General features: G+C 39.5%; 1 protein-coding gene across 1 annotated transcript in view; it reads left to right on the top strand.

The window, feature by feature from the left end:
* LOC118556789 (B-cell receptor CD22-like) overlaps window positions 1–17,395 on the top strand; it is a 33,506-nt gene extending 16,111 nt beyond the window's left edge. The window contains exons 5-7 of the mRNA XM_036125119.1: window positions 16,564–16,863; window positions 16,940–17,197; window positions 17,304–17,395. Of these exons, the coding sequence (XP_035981012.1) occupies window positions 16,564–16,863; window positions 16,940–17,197; window positions 17,304–17,395 (650 nt within the window). The remainder of the gene's footprint in view (window positions 1–16,563; window positions 16,864–16,939; window positions 17,198–17,303) is intronic.
* Window positions 17,396–24,454: the final 7,059 nt, after the last annotated feature.

Genomic DNA, 24,454 nt, shown 5'->3' with positions numbered 1-24,454 from the left:
CCAGAAAAGTTGCTTCAGGGGATTTTTACAGCTTCAGTGTGACTGAAGGAGGAGAGTATTACTGTGTGGCTACAAATTATTTGGGTCAAGAAACATCACCTGTGATCTCTGTTAGTACTAAAGGTAAATTACTTACTGACACTTGTTGGGTCACATTTGTTTCTTCATGTTTCAGGTTTAGATTTTAATTTCTTTATAAATAATGACTTAACAGGCTGTCTGGTTGCAGATGATCAAGTGTTTAGATTCAGGGTTCTTATTACACTCACAATCCTGGGAATCATAATGATGTGCGCTACAATCGTGATCTTTGAGTGGTGAGAATCTCTTCTATGTTTTGATACTTTGCAGCTGCAGTTACATACTTGTATTTAACCTTTTTTTTTTCAGCTGGATCAGATTCTTCAAGAAACCAAAGAAGGTAAGCTGACAGAGCCCATTGTTTGCAACCTAACAGTCAGACTATCTAAGAGGAAAAGCAAAACTGTTCAGGCAACATTTAAAACAACGTTTGGAAGTTTTTATTTGAAACGTCCAATTTTTTGCTGCAGTTTGATTTTATGTTAAACAATCTAAACAAAAATGAGGTCTTCATTTACAGTTTAGGGGAAAAATACCAGATGGTAATGCAGTTGTTTTCCATAAATAATAAATGGTCTGCATTTATATAACAGTGACAGACTATTAAATTCAATTAAAGAGTCGCATAGAAAAGAAAAGTCAGTAAAGCTGTTGAACGCGCATCAGCGCAGCCATAAACCTCCAAAGCACATTAGCTATGCTAGCTTTTATCAGCTTGACGAACAGCCCCCTTCAAGCTGCACTACGCAACGCTCCGCTTTAGGAATGCATCCAGGGAACGGAACAAAACACCAGCCTCCCAAATCACCAACACACTAACGCGCACCAGCCTCCCAACACACGTGTTCACACGCCCTACAGCTGCCCACGCTGAAAAATAATCCTGATGGGAACCCTGACATCCACTCACCAACATCCATACACCAATACACAGTGTCATTTATTGTTCAGTCTTGCCCAAGGACAGTTTGATACATGGTGCAAAGAAGCTGAAATCTAACTCACAACCTAACTGTCAGATGGCTACCTTTCCCTGCTGAGCTACAGCCGTCCACCTCATAAAGGGATAAACGTGGTATTTGGTAGTTGTAGTTTGGGGACCAAGACCAATTTTTTAAAGGGAGAGTTTCTCATTTGTCTCTAAAACAGTTTGAACCTGAGTAAATTCACTGCTAAGAAACACAAATACAGTTTTTTGTTTCATGTCCACAGGAAACAGAAGAGCCAACGTATGTCAACACTGTGACGGGGACTAAAGCATCATGAGCCACAAGGAGGCCAGGAAGATGTCAAGACCTCTGTTAGAGGAAGGGTTTTTTATAATATATATCTAGTCATCTATTTTCTCTTTCAAACTGTTCAAGTTCAGCGTCTCAAAAGTCTGGTTTCTTTTTGCAAAGGCCAACGAGCGAAAGGCTGGATACCCCCCCTGGACAGGTCACCCTTCCATCACCTCGCCATACATTGTGCCTTAGAAATTTTACATTCTCATTTCTGCATTTACATGTGTTATTTAATAATTAAATAGAAATGCTTTGGTGGACCACTGAATTATTAATTAGTTCTAAATGCATAAATAAAAATGTTTTTGAATTGAAGCAGCCAAGTGTAAAATGTTTAAACAGTAGTACATGATTTTTTAGGAGTTCTCTTGCTGTTTAATATTGCTACCAATAGAAATGTGTGTTATTTTTCACCTTTACTCTGGATGTTTTAGCTTACAGCAAAAGGCTTAATATTTAAAGCATAAAACGTTACCAGCCTTGCATATTTTATTTTCCAAATGTTTAAATAAACAAATGTTATATCATGAAAACTGTAATCAGTTGTATTTCGGTTTCATTAATACACCCAAGCTTGAAATCCTTCCTGTGTTGCCTGAACAACTGGGGTGTTGAGTAACTTGCTCATTTAAAGAGGTTGTGTCAATCAGTGGAGCTTCATTCACATCAAGTAGATTTGAGACACTTTTATGGCTAAATGTGGCAAAATCATCACCCAGCCTCCAACAGACTGGTGGTAAAATAGTCTAAAACTCCTAAAGGGCTCTTGAAAAGAATAGAGCCACTGCTTGAATATCACAGAAAGCCTGTCCTGACATTGTTTTAACATTAATGCCACAACATAACTTGGTTTAAAGAGACAGATCTGTATACAACTATCCCTGTTAAAACTGGATTAGTTTCAGCCTTCACCAATCAGAGCTTTTAACCTCCGTGCCTGCTGTGAAGAGATAGCTGAGGACGTTTCCTTTAAGGCAGTAAATGTTGGTAAGGAACTGTAGGAGAGGAGAAGAGTGCTGGGTAAAAGAAGGCAACATATGGGATGCAAAAAGAAATAATCGAGTTTGAGGACCGACTGTAAGAAACTGAAATAAATGGGCATTTTTATATTGATGTGAATGATGATACAAATGAGATCATTACATCTTGACATTGTGATTTAAGACTAGATGTAATCTTAGATGTTGATTATGATAATATTGTGATCGGTGTTGTATAGTAATGAAGTAAAAATACTTCACTACTGTACTTAAGTATATTTTGGAGTACTTCATACTTTTCTCGAGTCTAAAATTTTTGATAACTTTTACTTCATTATATTTCCGAACTTAATTGCATACTTTTACTCCGATACATTTTCAATGTTTGGTTCAGTTACTTGTTACAAAAAAAGTGAGAGAGAGCGAGCCAGAGTAAGAGAGCCATCTCTAGCGATAACAGAGACAGTGCAGGTGGAGGGGCTTACTGCCCAATCAGATAGTCTGAGCATAGTCGCTCAGAGACAGAACACAGCATTAATTTTAATGATCCTGTGTTATGGCCAACAAAACTGACTGATTCTGATCGAATGAATGTTGTGCGTTTAATGGCAAAAAGGAAGCCTTTCCTTAGAGATGGTAAATGAACCTCCAGTAGATTCAGAGGGCAGAGAATTCCCAAAGTATCTGCCATATTCTACCTCCTCCAATGGAAGGGAAAAAATTGTTAGGGACTGGCTAATATACAGCAGGTAAAAAAAAAAGCCATTTCAATCTGAAAAACTCACACGGAAAGAAAAGACAATTAGAAGAATATTATTGATGCAATATTTTAAGACTTTGGCGCTCAGACCTCGGCAGGAAACATTAACGCTGAATTACAATTTAATATGCATAAGCAGGTGTATGAGAATAGGGATGTTTCCCCCGAAAAATTGCAGAGGCCGAGCCCAGTGCGTCTGCATACTCAGAAGGCAGAGAGACTTGAATCGAAAACTAGAAAACAGAGAACAGCAGGATGAGTAATAGAGGAGAAGTGCCGCGAAGGCTTGCCAAAAGTTCAGTGAGATGAAAGGTGAGGTGGTCAGGGATGATGCTGAGGGATGATGCACATAGATGAACAAATGACAGGACGCATGACAGGACGCATGGCAGGATGAATGACCAGGGATGAATGACAATATCAATGATGAGATAAATGACGAGATGAGCGGAACATGGGATATCAACCATATAGAGAGGAGTTACTGGGGTGTGCTGAATGATGTGAGGATGAATTATAAATCACAAATTTGAAAGAGTGAACAGACGAAGTCTGGCGAGACATGTGAATGAGTTTCAAATCCTCCACCAGTATTCACAGTTAGATTACCTTAAAAGCTGAGAGAGCATTGAGCAGCTAAGATGAATGAATGCTCAGAACAGATATGTGAGGCATGCTGATGAAGACCATCGGCCCAGTTGTTGGAGAGAAGCTATCGGGGCTCCACGAACGTCTGCTGTTGCTCAGCTCCCATCCTGAATAAATGGCTGGAATAACGCTAGATGGAAGGCCACATGATTCTAACGGTTCTCTTAGATGTTTTGAAAATAGTGTGCTGGCATGGCACCCTCCGATGTAATGAAAAGCACTTTGGAAAGCGAAGACATTTGTACGTTTAGAACAAATTCAACATAGTGAGAAAGGGCAGAAGTCTGGAACTGGAATGAGAAAGAGCATGAGCAGCAGAATTAGAATGCCGGAAACATGACGAACTGAGAGTATAATATTATTGTGACTGCTTGCTAAATGAATAGCATGAGAAATTGAGAGGAGGAGCGATCTTTATGCTTAACACTGAAATTAAATCACAGTAAGCAGATATGTGCTTCTTTCTTCAAAGCGGGCCCCATAGACGGCAAGCTACGCTATAGGATAGATCTCGCAGAGAGGAAAAAATATAAATCGATGAGGGGAGAAGGCCACGAATCTGCGAACCAACTATTTTTTGAAGAACCCCACAAAACCTACAGATGGCAGCATCCGTAAAATTTAAACATATCTACAGACAGAAAGACGTCATTATAGAAAATATATTTTCCGATCCAGTCGAGAAGCAGACCAGACCAAAAGGAAAGGTCAGAACGGCAGCCCTCAACCAGAGTATCCTGTTCAAGGAGGGAGGGAACGGAAAATAAAAGCATGACTCTGGGCAATGATGCACATGTGAGATGAAGGTGACCAAGCGAGGAGAGCAGCTGACGCTTGGAAATAACTGATACGGGAAATAAGACTGTGATACCTCGTGAATTTGGGAGTTTGAATGCAGGCAGGAAAGCCATCATGGCAACTGGGTGAGATCAATACCTAAAACTCAATTTTAGTTGCATGGCTCACTTGTTCAGTTTGTGAAGGACAAACTGGGAATAGTGAAGGGAAGATTCATAAGAAGAAATGACCAGAGGATGAAGAACGAATGCAAGACGGGTAACACTTCTTAAGATATTATTTATCAAATTATGTTTGCTTAACTTGTGATTTGCATAGAATGGCCGAACACATACCGAATCGATTAAGCTTATGTAGTTCATTCCATTTTCTCCAAAATGAATTTAATTCTTTAACTCAGATCTGCACTGAATTCTAATAAAACTGATGTTGATGATCGGCCACTTTTATCTGTGTGTACATAGGTCCTTAGCTTGCTTCTTTTATCTTCATTTACTTAGCAGTTTTAGTTTAGCCTCACTAGCCTGCTGAGAGGATCCTTAATTGAAAACAGTATCAACCAGACAACAGCACCCACAGTGATGCTCTCCGGGTGTTCATCTTGTTTCTGTCAATGAATTCTTGAACCCAAAGAGAAGTTGTAGTCCTGGATACTACATGTGCAGAGTTTGCTGCTAAAGATTGCCAGTACTCGAATCATCCCCCTCAACTACCATCCCGACATCAGCTCCCAGCTGACATTCATCGACAGTACCTAAAAGCAAGAGTTAACTATTAAACATTAAGTAACTAAACATAAATAATTGCACAACACCTGAAGTAATCGATTGGGCAAAAGCATTGAGATGACCGATGGAATGACAAAAGTGACAAAGAGTAGCCTGGTCAGCATGATTAAGAGGACTGAATCCAATACAGACCAGTCCAAGCGGATGCCGTATTGCACCATGGTTGCAGCTTTAATAGCGAACGATTTGTGGTATTTATTGCTAGATTTATATGAACTTCTAAAATAAAAGGGGGTAAGTATCGATTCAACCCTTCAGTCTGGGTAAACTGAACGTAAATGTCATCGTAGAGCAGGGGTGTCAAACTCATTTTGGTTTAGGGGCCGCATACAGCTTAATCTGATCTCAAGAGGGCCACACGAGTAAACTGATTGCAAGATTAAATAGAACTAAAAAAGTGGACTTGTTGTTGGTTTTTATATTAAATGAATTTCACTTTTACACAATATATTATGAATAACCTCAGCATTTTTAAGAAAAGTATGTGCAATTTCAACAATACTTTTACTCAGTTAAGCATTTACTTGTGCATTATGCATAAGAACTGATCACATTGATTGTACAATGTTGAAAAACATTTATTCAAATTTTTTGGAACTTAAAAACACTGTCCTGCATGACAAAATACATCAAACAGATAAAAATTAAGACATTATTTAAAATCAATTTTCCACATCTGAAGCTCAGTGCTACCATCTGCTGATTAAATCACAGCGCCCCTCGTGGACAATATAGGAACTGCAGATTTCCAATTAAACGAAGTACATGTTTCTTTCCATAATTGTTTTATCATTCGATTCCTTTTATCTCTTCTTTTTCACCTCTTCTTTTTTCTTCTTGTTCTTTGTTTCCTCTCCTACTTTCCCATTGTAGTGTCCATATCATTTGAGATATTCCCCGCGTGAATCATAATAAAACTATTCACATTCATAAATCAAGCGGAGCACTATGGCAAAAGCAGTACTGCTCCACTTGTGAAAGTCAAATCTGTCGAGCTCTTTTTGGCATTAAGAAAAAAATAAATAAAATTGTTGAATAATGATAATGCATTTAGCCACCGGGCCAGACTAAATTGTTCGGCGGGCCTGAACCGGCCCGCGGGCCGTATGTTTGACACCCCTGTCGTAGAGGCTGAATGCGGGAAGGAATTGCCAATAGTTAGGTCTTTGGATGAACGAGGATCAGAGATTTGAAAATGCTGTGACGTCATTTGCTAATACAACCTGCAAGTCGATGAAGAAAGACGTGAAGAAACGTGAGCGTATCAGAAGATAGTAGGAGAAAACAGAAATTGAAGGCAAAATAGAAAAGAAAGTGATAACAAAGTTAAGATTTTAACCTACAGAACATAATTTTACACATTTAAACAAAAATCAAAGCATACTACTGGCAAAAGTGATTACTGTAGAAAATATGAACCATAGCATGAGTTAAATTAGAATGATATAAGTATGAAAGAAAGAGAAGATATATAAGGAGAGTTTGAAAGAATTAAGAAAATGTTTAATGAATTAATGAATTAAAGAATGAATGAATGAAATAGATGGGTAGGATACAAAGACATATAAATAGACCACAAACCATACTCCGACCGGTAGGTGGTAGTAATGCTACTACAAGCTTGTTGCCAACCGTCAATAACAGAAGAAGAACAACAACAACATTAGCATGGATAGGAATATACGTTCTGCCTGAACAGGGGACGGACAGAACAGAAGCATGATATGCGAAATAGATGCAATGGAAAATGTATGAATGAAAACATGAGTGGATACATGCTACCTGAGGGACGGCTGATCCACGGGCCGAGAGTCAGCCCCAAGGGATCAGCTGAAGAAGACCCCGGCACTACGAAGCGAAGCAGGAACTAGAGCTGGCGGAGTTAGGACGCGTCAGCATCGCTTGGCGAGGAAGCGGAGGATTTGCTGGTTCGTTTGCAGCAGGAATCGGAGCTGACGGGAAAAGAGCTGAGTTTGGTGTGATGGGCATTCCTACGAGCAGGAGGATTTGAGGATAAGTTGGTATCGTCTTGAGGAAGGAACAGGGACCCGGAAGGGTCATCTGAGTCCAATCAGACATTGCGTGACCACTGCTTGCGCTTTGCCGGGTAGAAGGCTGAGACGTGGATTTGAAGTTCTTTTAAGATGAACCCAGGATGCTGAATGGCTTTGTGAAGGAGCAGTTCAAAGCTGATTGGCTTGCGTCGGAGGTGATGAGCCTCTGATTGGATGAAGGTAGGCAATAGAGTTTCTTCAATGGGGTACCGCGCACGTGACGTCACCGTCTCAAGAGCAACGCCCCTTTTGCCGCTTAGGTAGGGCATACAGGAGAGAACGCACGGATAACCCAGCTATTACAAGCGCAACAGAACCAGCGATATGACCGACTTTACAGCCGTTAAACTTTCCCAAGACGATGTCCCAGGCACACGGATTACTGGTCGCACTGTCGAAGAACACACCAACCTTCAGCTCAAACGATGGCTTGAGGTTCGAGGGCTTAAAAAGACTGGAAAACTGGCCGAGTTGATGAACGGTAAGCTTTGTTTTTTTTTCCTGCGCGGCGATCATGGCAGCGTCGGCCGTTTTTTTTGTTGTTGTTGTTTGCAATCACCGTCCAGGAATGGGTATATGTTTAATGTTTGTCTCATTTGAAATGTTTTTGAGTAAGCTATCCTGGTAGCAGGCTGTCATGTTAGCGCCTGCTACCATGATATCCTATATGCTATCATGGTAGCAGGCGCTACTTTATTAACATGTCGGCCACCAAAATACTCTTAACTTGACTTGATGTCGCTGGAATTGGGTCAGGATGTTCTTCGGTTGGGCCCTTTCCTCCGACAAAATGCTTGCTACATATGTACGTGAATTTGGTAACTTTTTCCGGGTTGAACTGTTGTGTAGGCCGACTGCCCCGGTCCCAGCGCACACATTTCTCCTTGGCAGTCTTGAAGAAAACATCCTTCATATGCGGCCGATCAGCGTAACTCGAGTCGCTGTTGCACGTTCCATAGCAACAATGTTTAAAAACCATGGTCTTAGATTTGGAAAAAGCGTTTACCGAGTAAAACCAAGGGTAACGCACGTCTCTTTTACAGCAAAACAGCGGCGGGTTTCCGGAGTTTGCCCCACTGCGTACCACGTGATGTGATGTCGGTAGCAATTATGGCCTTGATCAGGCTACCGGCTGCATATGACGCGATCACTAAGGGTGTGAACAAGCAGAACCGTAAATTGGAGGAGCAGAGCCGTAAGCTGGACGCGCTGGAACGCAGACTGGCTACGGTGGCTTAACTCAAAGGGGAGATGGGATAAAATCTGGATGTGAAACGCGGAAAAAGCCCAACAAATTTGGAATTTTGGATTTGCCACGTGGAGCCAGCGATGAAAGTACTTTAAAGCTGACCGAAAAATTTGTGCAGCTTCTTCTCATAACAAAATTGTGTATTTGGATTAGGCTTCCCCTTATCAATAAAACTCTCCTGGATGTTATGGTGAGAGAGCTCAGAACTGCTTCTGAACTGTGCGCCGGTTGATAACATCAAGGACAATTGCCCTCTGGAGAGTGTTCATGGAAATATAACAACTTTCACACAAACACACACACACATAACTGATGCCCACAACAACATACGAACTTCATGCGACTAGTCTCCAAGGTTAACTCCATGCATAAATGTTGTCTCGTCATATGTGCTTTTCTCGTGCAGAGTTTTTTTTTTTTTATATTTCAAACTGTATCCTGGAATAGGATAAAGTGTGAAATATGTCTTTTTTTCCTCTCCCTCCCCAAATGTGGCTCCTATCTTTCCAAAGAGTTAAAGGCAGCGCCCTATGGAAACCGCGTCAGGCGGGGTCCTCGGCAGCAAGGCCTCAGTCAATCATTCCCCCGAAATGTTTCTGATGTATGTGATGGATGGTTGTACTGGAACTTTAATTTCCCTCTGGTATTATTAAAGTATTTCTAATTCTGATTCTGATTGTTATATCTATATTAATGGTAAATATTCATTGTTCTGCATTATGTAAATTACACTGTATTAACAGTTTAGAAACAGTCCTAAAGCTCCCCATGGTGGTTGTTTTGTAACATTGTTTTGGTTAACCTGAACAAGAAGGACTTGGTTTTAGTAATTAATGTCCTTAGTCTGCATGCCTTCAGAAAACTGTGACATTCTTGTGCATCATCTTTAGAAGAGGCTTCCCCCTGGGACGACAGCCATGCAGACCAAATAGATGCAGCCTGACATGAACATGACATGATCTCCCTGTCTTTTAGATGTTCACTAACCAATTTAAACTCTTTGAAATGCTTTCTTATGCCTTTAACCAAATTTGGATTTGCTGGTGAATAGGTGATGACAAAACGAACTGCCTCAGTATCATCTGATGGTTTGGATTCAGGGGCTCCAACTCCTAGCTCCTGCACCTTGATCTTTCATCTGTTCAATAGTAAGAACTTTATAGTGGGGAGGAAAGGAACTTCGGAGGTTCCTTACTCTACCAGGGTATTCGGATTGAGTTGGAAAGGGACCTCAAGCACCTTCTCAAGAAGGATCTTTGGTACCTCATAGTAACCAAGGCCCGGAACAACACCTTACCTGCTTCTAAAAAGTAAATTTTTTGGGGTAGTTCCCATTATCTGTAGGAAAAAATCCATATTGAAATCAAAATCATTTCTAGTCAAATTAATATTTGCAATATTTCTTTATCTGATTTTCCACTATCAAGATATTTCTTAAAAACATTCCAGACCGCATTTATACCCTGTTTGTTAACAATATTTATGTATAAGTTGTCAATATCGATTGTAAACATCATATTATGTTCTGGAATTTGAATATTTTTGATGATGTCAATGAAAGGATAAATGTCCTTAATATAACTTTGATGGTTGTCTTGCTGTTGCAGTCTGAGACAATGGATCTACCCGGGGGGATTTTAAAAGGTTTCCTCCATTTAACTGGGTCTTTATGTGTTTAGGAAAGGATATAAAATGATCTGGGTCTGAGTTCTGCTGTTAAATACTCATTTTGCTTGACTGAAATTAATTTCTTTCTTGGGCAAATTTTTAATTTACTATTAATATTTTTGGTTATAATTGAAACTGTGTCCAGGTGGAAGGGATTACCTAATTTATAATAATAATTTTGGTTAGTTAATTAGTTCCTCTAATGCTGAAAGTTTAGCCTCTGTCAAAACTGGTTTCAATTTATTCATTTTAAAATTGGTCTGGAAAAATTCTAGATCTTTGCTATTCAGAATTCTGATTTCGGAAGGGAAACTCCTCATAGGACCAGACAGATTTGTTTTTGAAGTGCTGAGGTTTCCTGTTTGGGACTTTATTATAAAACAAAACTAATTTCACCCTCCCTAATGTAGAGGATCATATCTGCTTTGGAACTAAATTTTGTTGTAACAACCCCTGGTTGGGATAAAAGTCAGATGGGGACATTTATTTTACCTGGCTGTATCAGTGAGCCAGCATCGGAGACGCTGTGAAACTGGTCCAGTAGATGGCACCCCTCTGCGTGAAAGCCCTCAGGAGGGCAGGAATGCCTCCCTTGCAGATGGACATGGCAGCAATTGATATGCCGTAACATACCCTGCTCCCGGTGAGGAAGCAGTAAAGAAAAATATATCTCAGTCACGAAGACCTGAGCCTGAGGAAACATAGATGCTGCAACCTCTTGATGGCTATGTTCTTCTGGTGCTGGCAGCGGATGTTCAACAACAGTGTTCCTCAGATGAGCCTCGGTGTGCTTCCACTTGGCCCCAGGGAAGCTGTCAATCTGCAGGTCCTCTGCATCAAACTGGGGGATCCTGTTTACATTGGAATCCCCTAGGATGAGTCACCTTTTCCTAATGACTAGGCTCCAATCAGCCATGTTATTCGGCGTCATCACACTTGGTGGGCCTCCTGAGTGTGGATGGCGGTGGGGGTCTGTGGGGAAACCAAGTGGAAGGCCCCTGGCTGGAGCTCCTGTTGCAGGGCTGTGAAAGTCAGGAGTGTTGACGGCACAGGATGCAGAATCAGCTGGTGGAGTTAAATCAGGACCTTCAAAGATCTCCTGCAGCTGCTGGTGGTCATATCCAAGATGGGCGAGATGACCTTCTTCCGCAGCATGGAGGTAGGTGGGGGAGTAGTTGAAGCAAGCGCTCCAACCAACCTGACATTAACAGCTCTGGGATGGGAGGAAAGGAGTCTGGTGTGTCATGATCATTATCTGGGTCAAATAATTCCTCCTGGACCAGGCTGAAGATGGCCTCTTTTTGATTTGTGATAGGCTGCAGACCATGGAGGTGCCTTGTGTGCTGCTCCCCAGGGGCTGTAACAGGAACAGGAGCATGAAGGAGGGGCAGGGGGGATTCAGCAGACTCGGACTCTTTATCCTGCTGTGGGGTTGCACTGCCCTCTGGTGTCCAACCTGATGTGTTGCGGTCAGTCATGGTGGCCACAGTGGTTATCTGTGGTGGCTGCTGTGGTGACCTAGCAGCAGGGATCTGGTTGGCTGGTTGGCTAGGGTGCTGCACCAGCTGTGCTTCAGCAGCAGCTTCCCTGCCTCCACACTCCTGACCAAAAGAAATGGGTGATCAGCAGGCCTCTGCAGCCCTTGATGGCTGCTAAAGAGCTCACGCAATCATTTGATTCAGGTGCCTTGAAGCAGAGGCACATCTAAAACATGCAGGACTGTTGATCCTGAGATCCAGGGTTGAATACCCCTGCATTAGAAGACAGTTATGGCATTGGGGTTAGGGATACTCTACTTTCAGCAATCAGCTGGGTCCCACCAGAATCCCAAGGTTAATGCATATTAGATATACACGTCTGCATTCATCACAACTGCTAAACATGGAAACAGGTGTGTTTGTGTGTGTGTGTGTTTCTACACAAACGCTCAGCCACCCACTCTCTCTCACTTACACACAAAACCAAAATGATTGACGGACATATAGACAGATGTTACTATTATATCACTGTGGCCTTCCTACTTTGATGCTGGATCTAGTTTTGATTCAATAATGTTGGTCATGCAACCCAGATTCCGTCTTGGGATATTTTTTTTGTAAAGGTTAACCAGCTTCCGTTTGTGGTATGTCTGAAATGCTAGCAAGGACAATAAAAAATAACAGCTGTTGTTTAGATGTGCTATCACATAATGCCTTTCTTCTGCTTTTGGTGCCATGTTCTAAGTTGACAGTTGAAAAAGGAGAAGTTACCCAATAGTATTTCATACAGCTTCAACCAAACCTATGAAAATAAAAAAAAAATCAACCTTTATGAAAGTTGATACACCAACTGTTGAACCTAAAAATTTTCACTTATTTACTTATTAAGAGTAAAAAGATGAACTGGATGCCAGAGGCATATTTTCTAGTTTGTTCAGCATTGCATTTTATTACACATTAAAGAGGAGACAGAGCTTTTAGTGTTGCTGCTCCCAAGTTATGGAACATGTTGATGTTCCATATTAGAAGTGCCCCTTTATTGTCCATTTTTAAAATTTGCCTTAAGACAAATCTCGTGACTTTTAAAAGATATACAACTATATATATTAGTCATAGTGAGTTTCCAGGACAGAAGTGTTGAAATGTTAACTGATAATTTGCACAACAATTTATAAATATGAGACCTCAAAACATGGAACAGCTTTAATTTTTGGTAAAATAGAATCCAAGGATGCAAAGTTGTTTGCTTCCAGCACCACTAGATGGAACCAGTAACAAACAACACGTTAATGTCTTACTTGTAAGTGTAAAAGATGTAAATTATCGTATCTAGCTACGATCTCACTGCAGGTCTTAATGCTTAGGAAAACTTGCATTTTCGAAAGCGTTGGCTGCACAGAGGTCTATTTGGATGAGGGGACACGGCCATGGATGGTGGGGCAGGGATGTCAGCAACTTCACAGAGACAAAATTGATTTATAACTTTAGGAAGTTGAGGGTAACTTTTAGTGAAAACCTCCTCAGCATCGTAAAGTTCTCCATTTACCGGACTGTGCATGAATTTTACACAGCCATGTCTTACGACCCTCTTACAAACGGTTCCTGTACAAGCCATCCAAGTGGGCTCGAATAGAGGTTTCGCTCCATATATTAATGAAGTCTAACTGCCAGGGTACAGTTTTGGCCTGCTTCACCGCTGTCTGTCTTGCTAATGCTGATATCACTTTCAGTCGCCACCTGCGCAAAGTTGTGACAAGTATCAATTAAAAGTGACTTATCAAATCCGCCTTGGTGGATCCCACTGGAGTCACATTCAAAAATGTCAGATATGCATCCACATATGGAAGTGGCTTAAATGGGACTTGAAAAGATCAGATCTGGGTCATGCTTCTTCTTCTCTATAAAATAACAACCAAATTCTTCCATGATTCACCTAAGCTTATCCTTATTGTCATCAAAAACGAACAAAAAACTTGTTTTGTAGCACAAAGAGCAACAAGTCATGTAGTTTTTCTTGAATTCAGGCAGGCTGATGTGAATATGTTCACAGCCATTATCCAGATATGATTGTAGGACATATTACAACAAGAAAATACACATAAAACCTATAGTTGCTTTACACAAATAAATATCTAAATAAGAGAAATCATCTAATAGATGAAAATTTTACAGGTATGTATTAAAGACACTGCAATGGCACTTCTTGACAATGTATAATGCTAAATATGTTTAATCTCTCTTTAATTATGTGATAAAAAAGTGCACTGGTTTTCTACATGTTATGTCATGAGTGTACAATTTCTAATTAAGGTCTAACAAAGATAAAAGACAAACACCCTTTACAAAAGTGTATTTATTATTTGGAAAGTGTAATGTCATATCAAGTAAAACATTTTACTTGGATTCAACTTCCAAGTATAGTTTTGCTTGAAAAAATGGTTTAAATACTTTAAATTTATGTTATTGTTATTGGTTAATCTAATTTCCCACTGCAACCTTTCCCGAATATTACTGATATGCTGAATAGCTTTTTTTTTGTTTTTATTTGCTCAACTTCATACTGGTTTCATTTGTGTAAAGGTTGTCCTTGACAAATATGACATATTTAACTCCAATGCAACAATAGGAATGACTATCATTGTTATTGCACAGCTGTTAATAAAGCTGGTTTGTGCCACAACCATATTAATCTTAAACAGCTACAGACCACCCATAACCTCTAGTTATTAATCATCATCACTTCAGCAGACTTTTAAAATATTGACAGTCCATATGAATATCCCCATATATTAAATACCATTGTTTTGGGTAACTGCAAAAAAGATACTTCTTAAATAATGAACACTTAGATTAACTAAACCTGAGAAAACCACAAATAACTAAAAATGAGAAAACAAACAAATCTGCTCTTTTGTATAAAATCACCTGTTCCTTGTCTAAATATTCAAACTGTGAGATAATATACGGATGTAATCAAACACATTCTGGAAAGCAAATGCTGTTCCCGACATCCTCCTTTTCAGAAGAGGAAGAATAAATACGGCTGCAGACTTTCACACAACATCAGCTTTAAAACAGAGAAGTTGCTCTTTTGATCTTTTGCTCACCAACAGAAATCTACACATTCCTGGATTTAAAACCGTTTTTTTTTTTTGTTTTGTTTTTGCTGCATATTTCTTGGGTAAGAAAATGTTTTATCATTTATACATTTATTGTAACTTTCATGGTAAAAAAGCAAAGTTATTATTTGTAGTTAATTTAGGTGTCAGCAATTGTACTGAAACTTGTTCTTTTTATTTTTTTTTACTTTACCACTCATTGAAAAGATCAAAACTGACTTTGATTCCTAGTTCTAACAGAGAAATGTTTCTAAATTTCCATTAATTTCCTATCTTAAAATGTCTGTTTCAATTTCCTGTCAAAGACGATAGAGGTTTTATCCAAAACTAGCGCGGATTTTAAAAAACTGAAATATACTGAAATCTTTTAACTATCAGAGTGTGGTGGCAGCTCTGTCTGAGAACATGCTGGCAGTCAACATGTTACTGAGCGTCTTCTTCCTTCCAGGTGAGCTGGTTGTTGATCTCCTTTCATTTGGAGGCGAAATGTGAATCATTTCTAAGTTGAGATAATTATTTCTGATATTGTTTAAAGGCTCCATATGTAACAAGCTGTAGCTGAACTGAAGTTTGAGGATCATGAAGTTTCTCCTCAGATTTTCCTTCATATTATGTTCAATGTTTTTCTTTTTTTTTTTTTTTTTACAGGCGTTATGGGTGATTGTGGTAGCAGTACCCCACTCCTCTTCCTCACCATACCAAATAAGAATGAAGCACTGAGTGGATCATGTTTGCTAGTTCCATGTAGCTTTAGAGCTGAAACAGGATATACTGAATTTAACAGTGGAAAAGAAACCCGTGGAGCATGGATTCAAAGTAAAAATAATATTTATGACATCAATCAAGGGGTTAACACAGATCTAGCAAAAATAACTGGAAACCTGACACAAAAAAATTGCACCACTGTGTTTTCTGACATAAACAAGAGTCAAGAAGACAAATACTTCCTCAGAATTGAGAACGGGGGCCATAAGGGAACAGCTTGTTCTACTCCTCTTCATATAACAGTTCAAGGTAAGACTTCATTCCCTGACACCAACATTAAAGGATTATTAGCAGCTGTTTTTACAGGCAACAAGGTATTTTACTTCATTATGAGCACTTTATTTTTTTTAACCATATTACCATAAATATTCACTTAGCCATCAAATAATTGATTTTAGATGTTTCATTCCTGGCCACAGGTGCATATAATCCAGCAGCTAAATATGCAGACTGCTTCTACAAAACAGCTGTTAAAGAATGGGTCGCTCTCAGGAGCTCAGTGAACTCCAGAGTTGTACCATGATAGGATGCCACCTGTGCCATAAACTCAGTCATTAAATGTCCTTGCTACTAAATATTCCTCAGAAAACTGTTAGTAGTAAAATAACATGAACTGATGAACCACAAGGAAGCTCAGAGTGGTAAAAATTAAAGTGGTAAAAACTAAAGTGGTAAAAGCTAAAGTATTTCATCAAATGTTCATTACTTCATTCAGAATATGAAGTTTTGCAGTTTTTATTGTAAAATAACTTCAAATAGTATTTATTGTGCATATTATTGTGTAATTTTGTTTGTGTGTCAAACATTTGGTTGCCTCTAAAAATTATTACAGATAAATAATTACGGGGGGGAAAAAATACTACCTAAATCATGTCTTGTGTGAAACTCCCAGATTCTCCTTGGAGTCCCAGCATTAACATCCCTGCTGATCTGAAGGAGCATCAGTCTGTCACTATCAGCTGCTCAGCTTTGACTCCCTGTCCACACTCACCTCCTGAACTCACCTGGAGTCTCCAACAAGACTCTCACAGACAAACAGAGAAAAACACAGAGGGAACCTTTACAACTAAAATCCAGGAGACCATCACTCTGTCAGACACACATGATGGATACAACATCAGCTGTTCTGCCACATATCCTGTGAATGGAGGAAACAAGACAGCAGAGACAGAAGTGACTCTCAGTGTTTCATGTAAGTGATCCTGTCAGCACGTCATGGTTCAGCTGTTTCTGATCAGTAAACTTAATGTGTGTCCCATTTTCCTCAGATGCTCCTAGAAACACCTCAGCATCCATCAGTCCATCAGGTTTGGTGTCAGCAGGTAGCTGGGTGGAGCTGAGCTGCTCCAGCAGAGCCAAGCCTCCTGCCAGCTTCACCTGGTTCAGGAACAGCAAACATGGAGCCATTAATGTCTCTGTGGGGCAGGTTTACAGCTTCAATGCTACTGAGGGAGGAGAGTATTACTGTGAGGCTACAAATGATCTGGGTCAAGGAACATCACCTGTGATCTCTGTTAGTACTAAAGGTAAATTACTTACTGGCACTTGTTGGGTCACATCTGTTTATTCATGTTTCAGGTTTGGATTTTCATTTCTTTATAAAGAATTACTTAACAGTCTGTCTGGTTGCAGATGATCAAGTGTTTAGATTCAGGGTCCTTATTATACTGACGATCCTGGGAATCATAATGATGTGCGTTACAAACGTGATCTTTGAGTGGTGAGAAGCTCTTCTATGTTTTCATACTTTGTAGCTGCAGTTACATACTTGTGTTTAATTTTTTTTTTTTTACTTTCAGCTGGTTCAGATTCTTCAAGAAACCAAAGAAGGTAAGCTGACAGAGCCCATTGTTTGCAACCTAACACAGTCGGACTATCTTAGAAGAAAAGCAAAACTTTTGAGGCAACATTTAAAACAAGGTTTGCAAGTTTTTATTTGAAACGTCCAATTTTCTGCTGCAGTTGGATTTTACGTTAAAAGATCTAAACAAAAATTAGTTCAAAATCCAGTGTCTTCATTTACAGCACAGGGGAAAAATACCAGATGGTAATGCAGTTGTTTTCCATAAATAATAAATGGTCTGCATTTATATAACATTTAGAGACATTTAACAACATTTAACATTTATTAAATCCAATTAAAAAGTTACATCCAAGGTTCTCTCCTTTTTTCAGCGTAATGTACCATTATGCTGAAATTTGTCAAAGTTACGCTGAAATTAGATCGGTACGCTATTTTCTTTTATGAGTGTGATGGTCAGTACGACACGTGCAAACCTGCCCCCAATGGGGCGTCTACGTATATAACGTCTACGGTCAGTACGACACGAATGTTTGAGAGTGTCAGGGTTTAGTTGTGATCTGGTTTTATTTACTGTTAGTTTTCAGTTTCTCCTCCCTCTTTCACTCACCTTACCCTTCACCCCCTCCGCAGTCAGTCACACCTGTTTGTCATTAATTAGTCAAACTCACTCCCCCTGCCAGCCTCCCTACTTAAGCCTCCCTCTATCTTCACTTCCTTGCCAGTCTGTCGTCAGACTCCACTCACTCCTCGCCTGTCTACCTGGTTTGCTCCTGCTAGCTGTTTGTATCCTGCCTTGGTTTACCCTTGTTTAGTCTCTGCCTGCTGCTGGATGTTACCTGTCTCACCTCTGTACTTCTTGTGAAGCTACTGATCCTGCTGTGACTCTGACCTGCAAGTATTCACTCTGCTGTGCTGGTGGTCCAGCTAGCCAATTCATGCCTCCGCTCCGGCCATTCATTACTTTTCATGACTTATTCATTACTTTCAATAAACTGTCAAGACGAGCTCTGTGTGTGTGTGTGTGTGTGTGTGTGTGTGTGTGTGCTCGATCCGGGTTCACGAAGACAAATCATGACATAGAGCAACAAAGAAAAGTCAGTAAAGCACTTGAACGCGCATCAGTGCAGCCATAAACCTCCAAACCACATTAGCTATGCTAGCTTTTATTAGCTTGATGAACAGCTCCCTTCAAGCTGCACTACGCAACGCTCCGCTTTGGGAATGCATCCAGGGAACGGAACACCAGCCTCCCAAATCACCAACGCACGCACGCACCAATGCACCAGCCTCCCAACACACGTGTTCGCACCCCCTACAGCTGCCCACCTTTACGCTGAAAAATAATCCTGATAGGAACCCTGACATCCACTCACCAACATCCATACATCAATACACAGTGTCATTTATTGTTCAGTCTTGCCCAAGGACAGTTTGACACATGGTGCAAAGAAGCTGAAATCTAACTCACAACCTAATTGTCAGATGGCTACCTTTCCCTGCTGAGCTACAGCTGTCCACCTCATAAAGGGATAAACGTGGTATTTGGTAGTTGTAGTTTGGGGACCAAGACCAAATTTTTAAAGGGAGAGTTTCTCGTTTGTCTCTAAAACAGTTTGAGCCTGAGTAAATTCACTGCTAAGAAACACAAATACAGTTTTTTGTTTCATGTCCACAGGAAACAGAAGAGCCAACGTATGTCAACACTGTGACGGGGACTAAAGCATCATGAGCCACAAGGAGGCCAGGAAGATGTCAAGACCTCTGTTAGTGGGAGGATTTTTAATAATATATATCTAGTCATCTAGTTTTGAGACGCTGAACTGTTCAAGTTCAGCGTCTCAAAAGTCTGGTTTCTATTTGCAAAGGCCAACGAGCAAAACGGTGGATACTGTTGCTATTGTGCGAGATGTTGATTGTCTAGGATAGACTGTCTTTGTTTTGTCTCATGCCAAGGCAACTATTGCGTATTAGGGTGAGCCGAAAGCAAAGAGGGGCAGCGGGACCGTGGGGTGCGATTACTTTCCATCTATATGATCTCTGCTCTGTTTCTCAATAAAAGTGCTGGAACTTCATCACTCCACTGTTTCCTCATTCAATTACTGTAGGAAGTCAGCTATTGTTTAGAACTCTGTTCACACATACACCCTGGACAGGTCACCCGTCCATCACCTCGCCACACATTGCGATTTAGAAATGAGTTGTATTAGATTCTCATTTCTACATTTACAATTTAATTAAATAGAAATGCTTTGGTGAACCACTGAATCATTGATGAGGTCTATAAATGCAAGAGTGAAAAAAAGTTTTTGAATTGAAGCAGTATTTTTGCTCAGTGTAAAATGTTTTTATCTAAACAATAGAACGTGATTTTTTAGGAGTTCGCTTGCTGTTTATTATTGCTACAAATAGAAATGTGTGTTATTTTTCACCTTTACACTAGATGTTGCAGCTGAAAGCAAAATGGCATAAGCATAAAACGTTACCGTTCTTGCATATTTTATTTTCTAAATGTTTAAATGAATAAATGTCATATCATGAAAACTAATCAGTTGTATTTTGGTGTCATTAATGCATCCAAGCATGAAATCCTTCCTGTGTAGCCTGAACAACTGGAGTGTTGAGTAACTTGCTCATTAAAAGAATTTATGACAATCAGTGGAGCTTCATTCTCATCAAGTAGATTTGAGACACTTTTATGGCTAAATGTGTCAAAATGAGCTACAGCACATCACCCGGCCTCCAACAGACTGGCAGTAAAATAGTCTAAAACTGCTAAAGGGCTCTGGAAAAGAATAGAGCCACTGCTTGAATATCACAGAAACCCTGTCCTGACATTGTTTTAACATTAATGCCACAACAGAACTTGGTTTAATAAGACAGATCTGTATACAACTATTGCTGTTAAAACTGGATTAGTTTCGGTCCTGGACTAACAGGGGAGAGAGGAGAAGGGCTCTAAAAACTTACTTTTCAAGAAACAGTCTTTATTGTTGTAATGTAACCATAATGCAATTTTGGTGAGACACTAAGAATGATAAGAGGCAGACCCAAAATAAAAACACTTACAGGAAAATGAGACATAAGCATCCCTAAAGGACACTCTCAAAAATTTTAAAACTCAAAACAAATAAAAATTATTAAATATCTAACACCCTTTTTTGACTCTTCAAAGAATTTTTTTAAAAAACTTATAGAAATAACGTTACTGGAAGTAAAATATGTAGAAGGACAAATGGAGCATGTAGTATTTACATAAAATGAAGATTATGCTGCAATGGTCTATGAAATGGGCTGGTGAATTGATTATCAGAAGTGTTTTTGCACTAGTAGCATTGTTATGCCCAATTATTTCCCTAGATGCTCTAGTTCAAGGGTGAGGTTCACCCAAACCACATTTGACACCACAGTTTTACCGCTTCAATTTTGTAGTTTTAAATAGCTGTTCATGTAGACAACATTGACTAACAATCTAGTAAACTTAAACCTCATTATTTGAAGCAAAATTCAAATAATGTTATTATTGTTATGTATTATGTAATGGAGGCTGTAATGGAGGCTAATGTTATTGTAACAGAAAACCTAAGTAGCAACTTGCGTTTGATGTGCTTATTAGCTCTTTAATTCCAAATGTTCAATTTTGTGGGAAAAAATGGAAATACATTTTTTTTCGTCCAATTTATCGATTAATCGTAAAAATAATCAATTGAATTATTAAAATAACAGTTAGTTGCAGTCCTACTCTAGAGTGTTAAGTTACCAATCATTAATGTAATTATTTCTGGAGAAATAATTACATTAATGAAAATCAAGTGTCCTAACGTTTTCTGATTTTTCTTAGCTAATCATTATTTAAAATGTTATTTCCGCAAATAATGTTTTATCTAACTTGGAGTTGCATTGTGAACAAGTTGAACACATTCCAAATGTTGTTTTAAATTAGTTAAGCTAATTTAACCTCGTTCCATATTCTACATGATGAACTTTGGTTCTCTAAATTGGGTCTACAGTGAACCCAAGACTCACTGAAGCGGTTGGTTGTTAATGTCTCAGTTTCATTGTCTCAGCAACTGGACGTTGGAAGAGCGGATTCAGTTAACTCCGTCTTGTTTTTAACAGAGTCGACATCTAGACATGGAAGTAGAGACGTTTTACTTTTGTTAAGAAGTGTAAGAGGAGTGTCGACACTTTATTGGTCAGTTAATGGGTTAAAACTGAAAAAAAAAACACACAACTGTTCCCCCGTGATCGTTTCAACATACCAAGACTGCCTAATATGAGGATAATCACGTCTGTTTAATCAACATTCACACTCAATATTGCACCTTCTAAACAAATAAACGGCTCTGTGGTTGTTTCCAGATTTCTGACGAAAATACAATTTGTTCTTATTGTCACCCTGTCTGCTGCCACAAAAAACTCCACGTTCCTGAGTCATTTCTGGTTGTCTGCTCTGGCTGAGTTTGAAGTTGTTGTCCGAACACATTTTGTTTGTGGTCAGAGCGGACGAAATTATGACTTTCTGCTTTGCCTTTAGCCCTCTAATAGTCTTAAAGGTGGAATTCTACAGGACATACAGCACTTTTTATGCAAATAAAGAGTATAAAGAGCTCCTTTAGAGGGAAGAGGAGGAATGAGGGGTCTGAGCCGAAGCCCCGATGTTACACGTTTCTTAAAATGGCACTGACTTTGCCATCAAATTAAAACTTAAAACTAATTAACAAATTATTACCATCAGAATGAAATTGTATTCTGATTGTGAGGGTTGGTTTATGATCCAAAATCAGATCAGCGTCCACCTATACTTATTTTAGACATGATTAATCTATCCTTGGTAAATGGATATGTACCACAGGCTTTTAAAGTAGCTGTTATTAAACCTTTACTTAAGAAACCATCACTTGATCAAGATGAGTTAGTAAATTACAGACCTATATCTAATCTTCTTTTCTTATCTAAAATTCTTGAGAAAGTAGTTGCTAATCAACTATGTGAACATTTACAAAGTAATGACCTACTTGAGGAGTTTCAGTCAGGCTTTAAAGCTCATCATAGCACTGAAACAGCTCTGGTGAAGGTCACCAATGATATTCTCATGGCCTCAGATAATGGACTTGTGTCTATACTTGTCCTGTTAGATCTCAGTGGTGCATTTGATACAGTTGATCACAATATTCTCCTACAAAGACTTGAGCATACTGTAGGGATTAAGGGAGGAGCATTGGGCTGGTTTAAGTCTTATCTGTCGGACAGATTCCAGTTTGTTCATGTTAATAATAAATCTTCCTCAAACTCTAGGGTTACTTGTGGAGTACCACAGGGTTCAGTCCTTGGACCAATTCTATTTACTATATATATGCTTCCGATTGGCAAAATTATCAGACAGCATGGGATTAATTTCCACTGTTATGCTGATGACACTCAGCTATATTTATCCATAAATCCTGACGAATCCAATCAATTACTTCGACTCCAGTCATGTCTTGATGACATCAAAAGCTGGATTTCCTGCATTTAAATTCTGACAAGACAGAAGTTGTAATCTTTGGGCCAGAGTCTTCAAAAAATAAAGTTCTTAATCAATCACTTAATCTGGGTGGCATTAACTTGGCCTCTGGTAATAAAGTTAAAAATCTTGGTGTTGTTTTCGACCAAGACATGTCATTTCAATTCAATTCAATTTTATTTATATAGCGCCAAATCATGAAACATGTCATCTCAAGGCACTTTACAAAGTCAAGTTCAATCATATTATACAGATTGGGTCAGATTATACAGATTGGTCAAAAATGTCCTATATAAGGAAACCAGTTGATTGCATCAAAGTCCCGACAAGCAGCATTCACTCCTGGGGAAGCGTAGAGCCACAGGGAGAGTCGTCTGCATTGTATATGGCTTTGCTGCAATCCCTCATACTGAGCAAGCATGAAGCGACAGTGGGAAGAAAAACCACCCATTAGCGGGAAGGAAAAACCTCCGGCAGAACCGGGCTCAGTATGAACGGTCATCTGCCTCGACCGACTGGGGGTTACAGAAGACAGAACAGAGACACAACAAGAGAAACAAAAAAGCACAGAAGCACACATTGATCTAGTAATCTGTTCTACATTAGATGGTAGTAGCGGGTGAGCCGTCTTCTCTGGATGATGTCACAGTTAACAGAACGCCAGACCAGGTGTACCTACTATGAAGAGAAAAGAGAGAGAACAGAAAGTTAAAGCAGAAATGACAACACATAATGCATAATTGAAGAACAGTAGAACTCAATAGAGTGAGAAAATTAGATCCTGATATACTCCAGTAGCCTAAGCCTATAGCAGTAAAACTATAAAGGTAGCTGAGAGTAACATGAGCCACTAGTTATAATTTTTGTCAAAAAGAAAAGTTTTAAGCCTAGTCTTAAAAGTAGACAGGGTGTCTGCCTCACGGACCATAACTGGGAGTTGGTTCCACAGGAGAGGAGCCTGATAGCTAAAGGATCTGCCTCCCATTCTACTTTTAGAGACTCTAGGAACCACCAGCAGACCTGCAGTCTGAGAGCGAAGTGCTCTGTTAGGAACATACGGGGTAATCAGAGCTCTGATATATGATGGAGTTTGATTATTAAGGGCTTTATACGTTAGAAGAATAATTTTAAATTCTATTCTTGATTTAACAGGAAGCCAATGAAGGGAAGCTAAAATTGGAGAAATATGATCCCTCTTGTTGATTTTCATCAGAACTCTTGCTGCAGCATTTTGGATCAGCTGAAGGCTTTGAACTGCATTATGTGGACTTCCTGATAGTAAAGAATTACAATAGTCCAGCCTTGAAGTAACAAATGCATGGACTAGTTTTTCGGCATCACTCCTGGACAGAATGTTTCTAATTTTGGCGATATTCCGGAGGTGAAAAAAGGAAACTCTGGAAACCTGTTTAATATGGGATTTAAATGTGTGCGGACTTCCTGTTTGCGGTAAGGCGTATTGTGTCACTTCCTGTT

This window comes from Fundulus heteroclitus, chromosome 21 (assembly GCF_011125445.2).
Source record: "Fundulus heteroclitus isolate FHET01 chromosome 21, MU-UCD_Fhet_4.1, whole genome shotgun sequence".
Classification (NCBI taxonomy): Eukaryota; Metazoa; Chordata; class Actinopteri; order Cyprinodontiformes; family Fundulidae; genus Fundulus; species Fundulus heteroclitus.
This window is presented reverse-complemented; position numbering and strand designations above follow the sequence as displayed.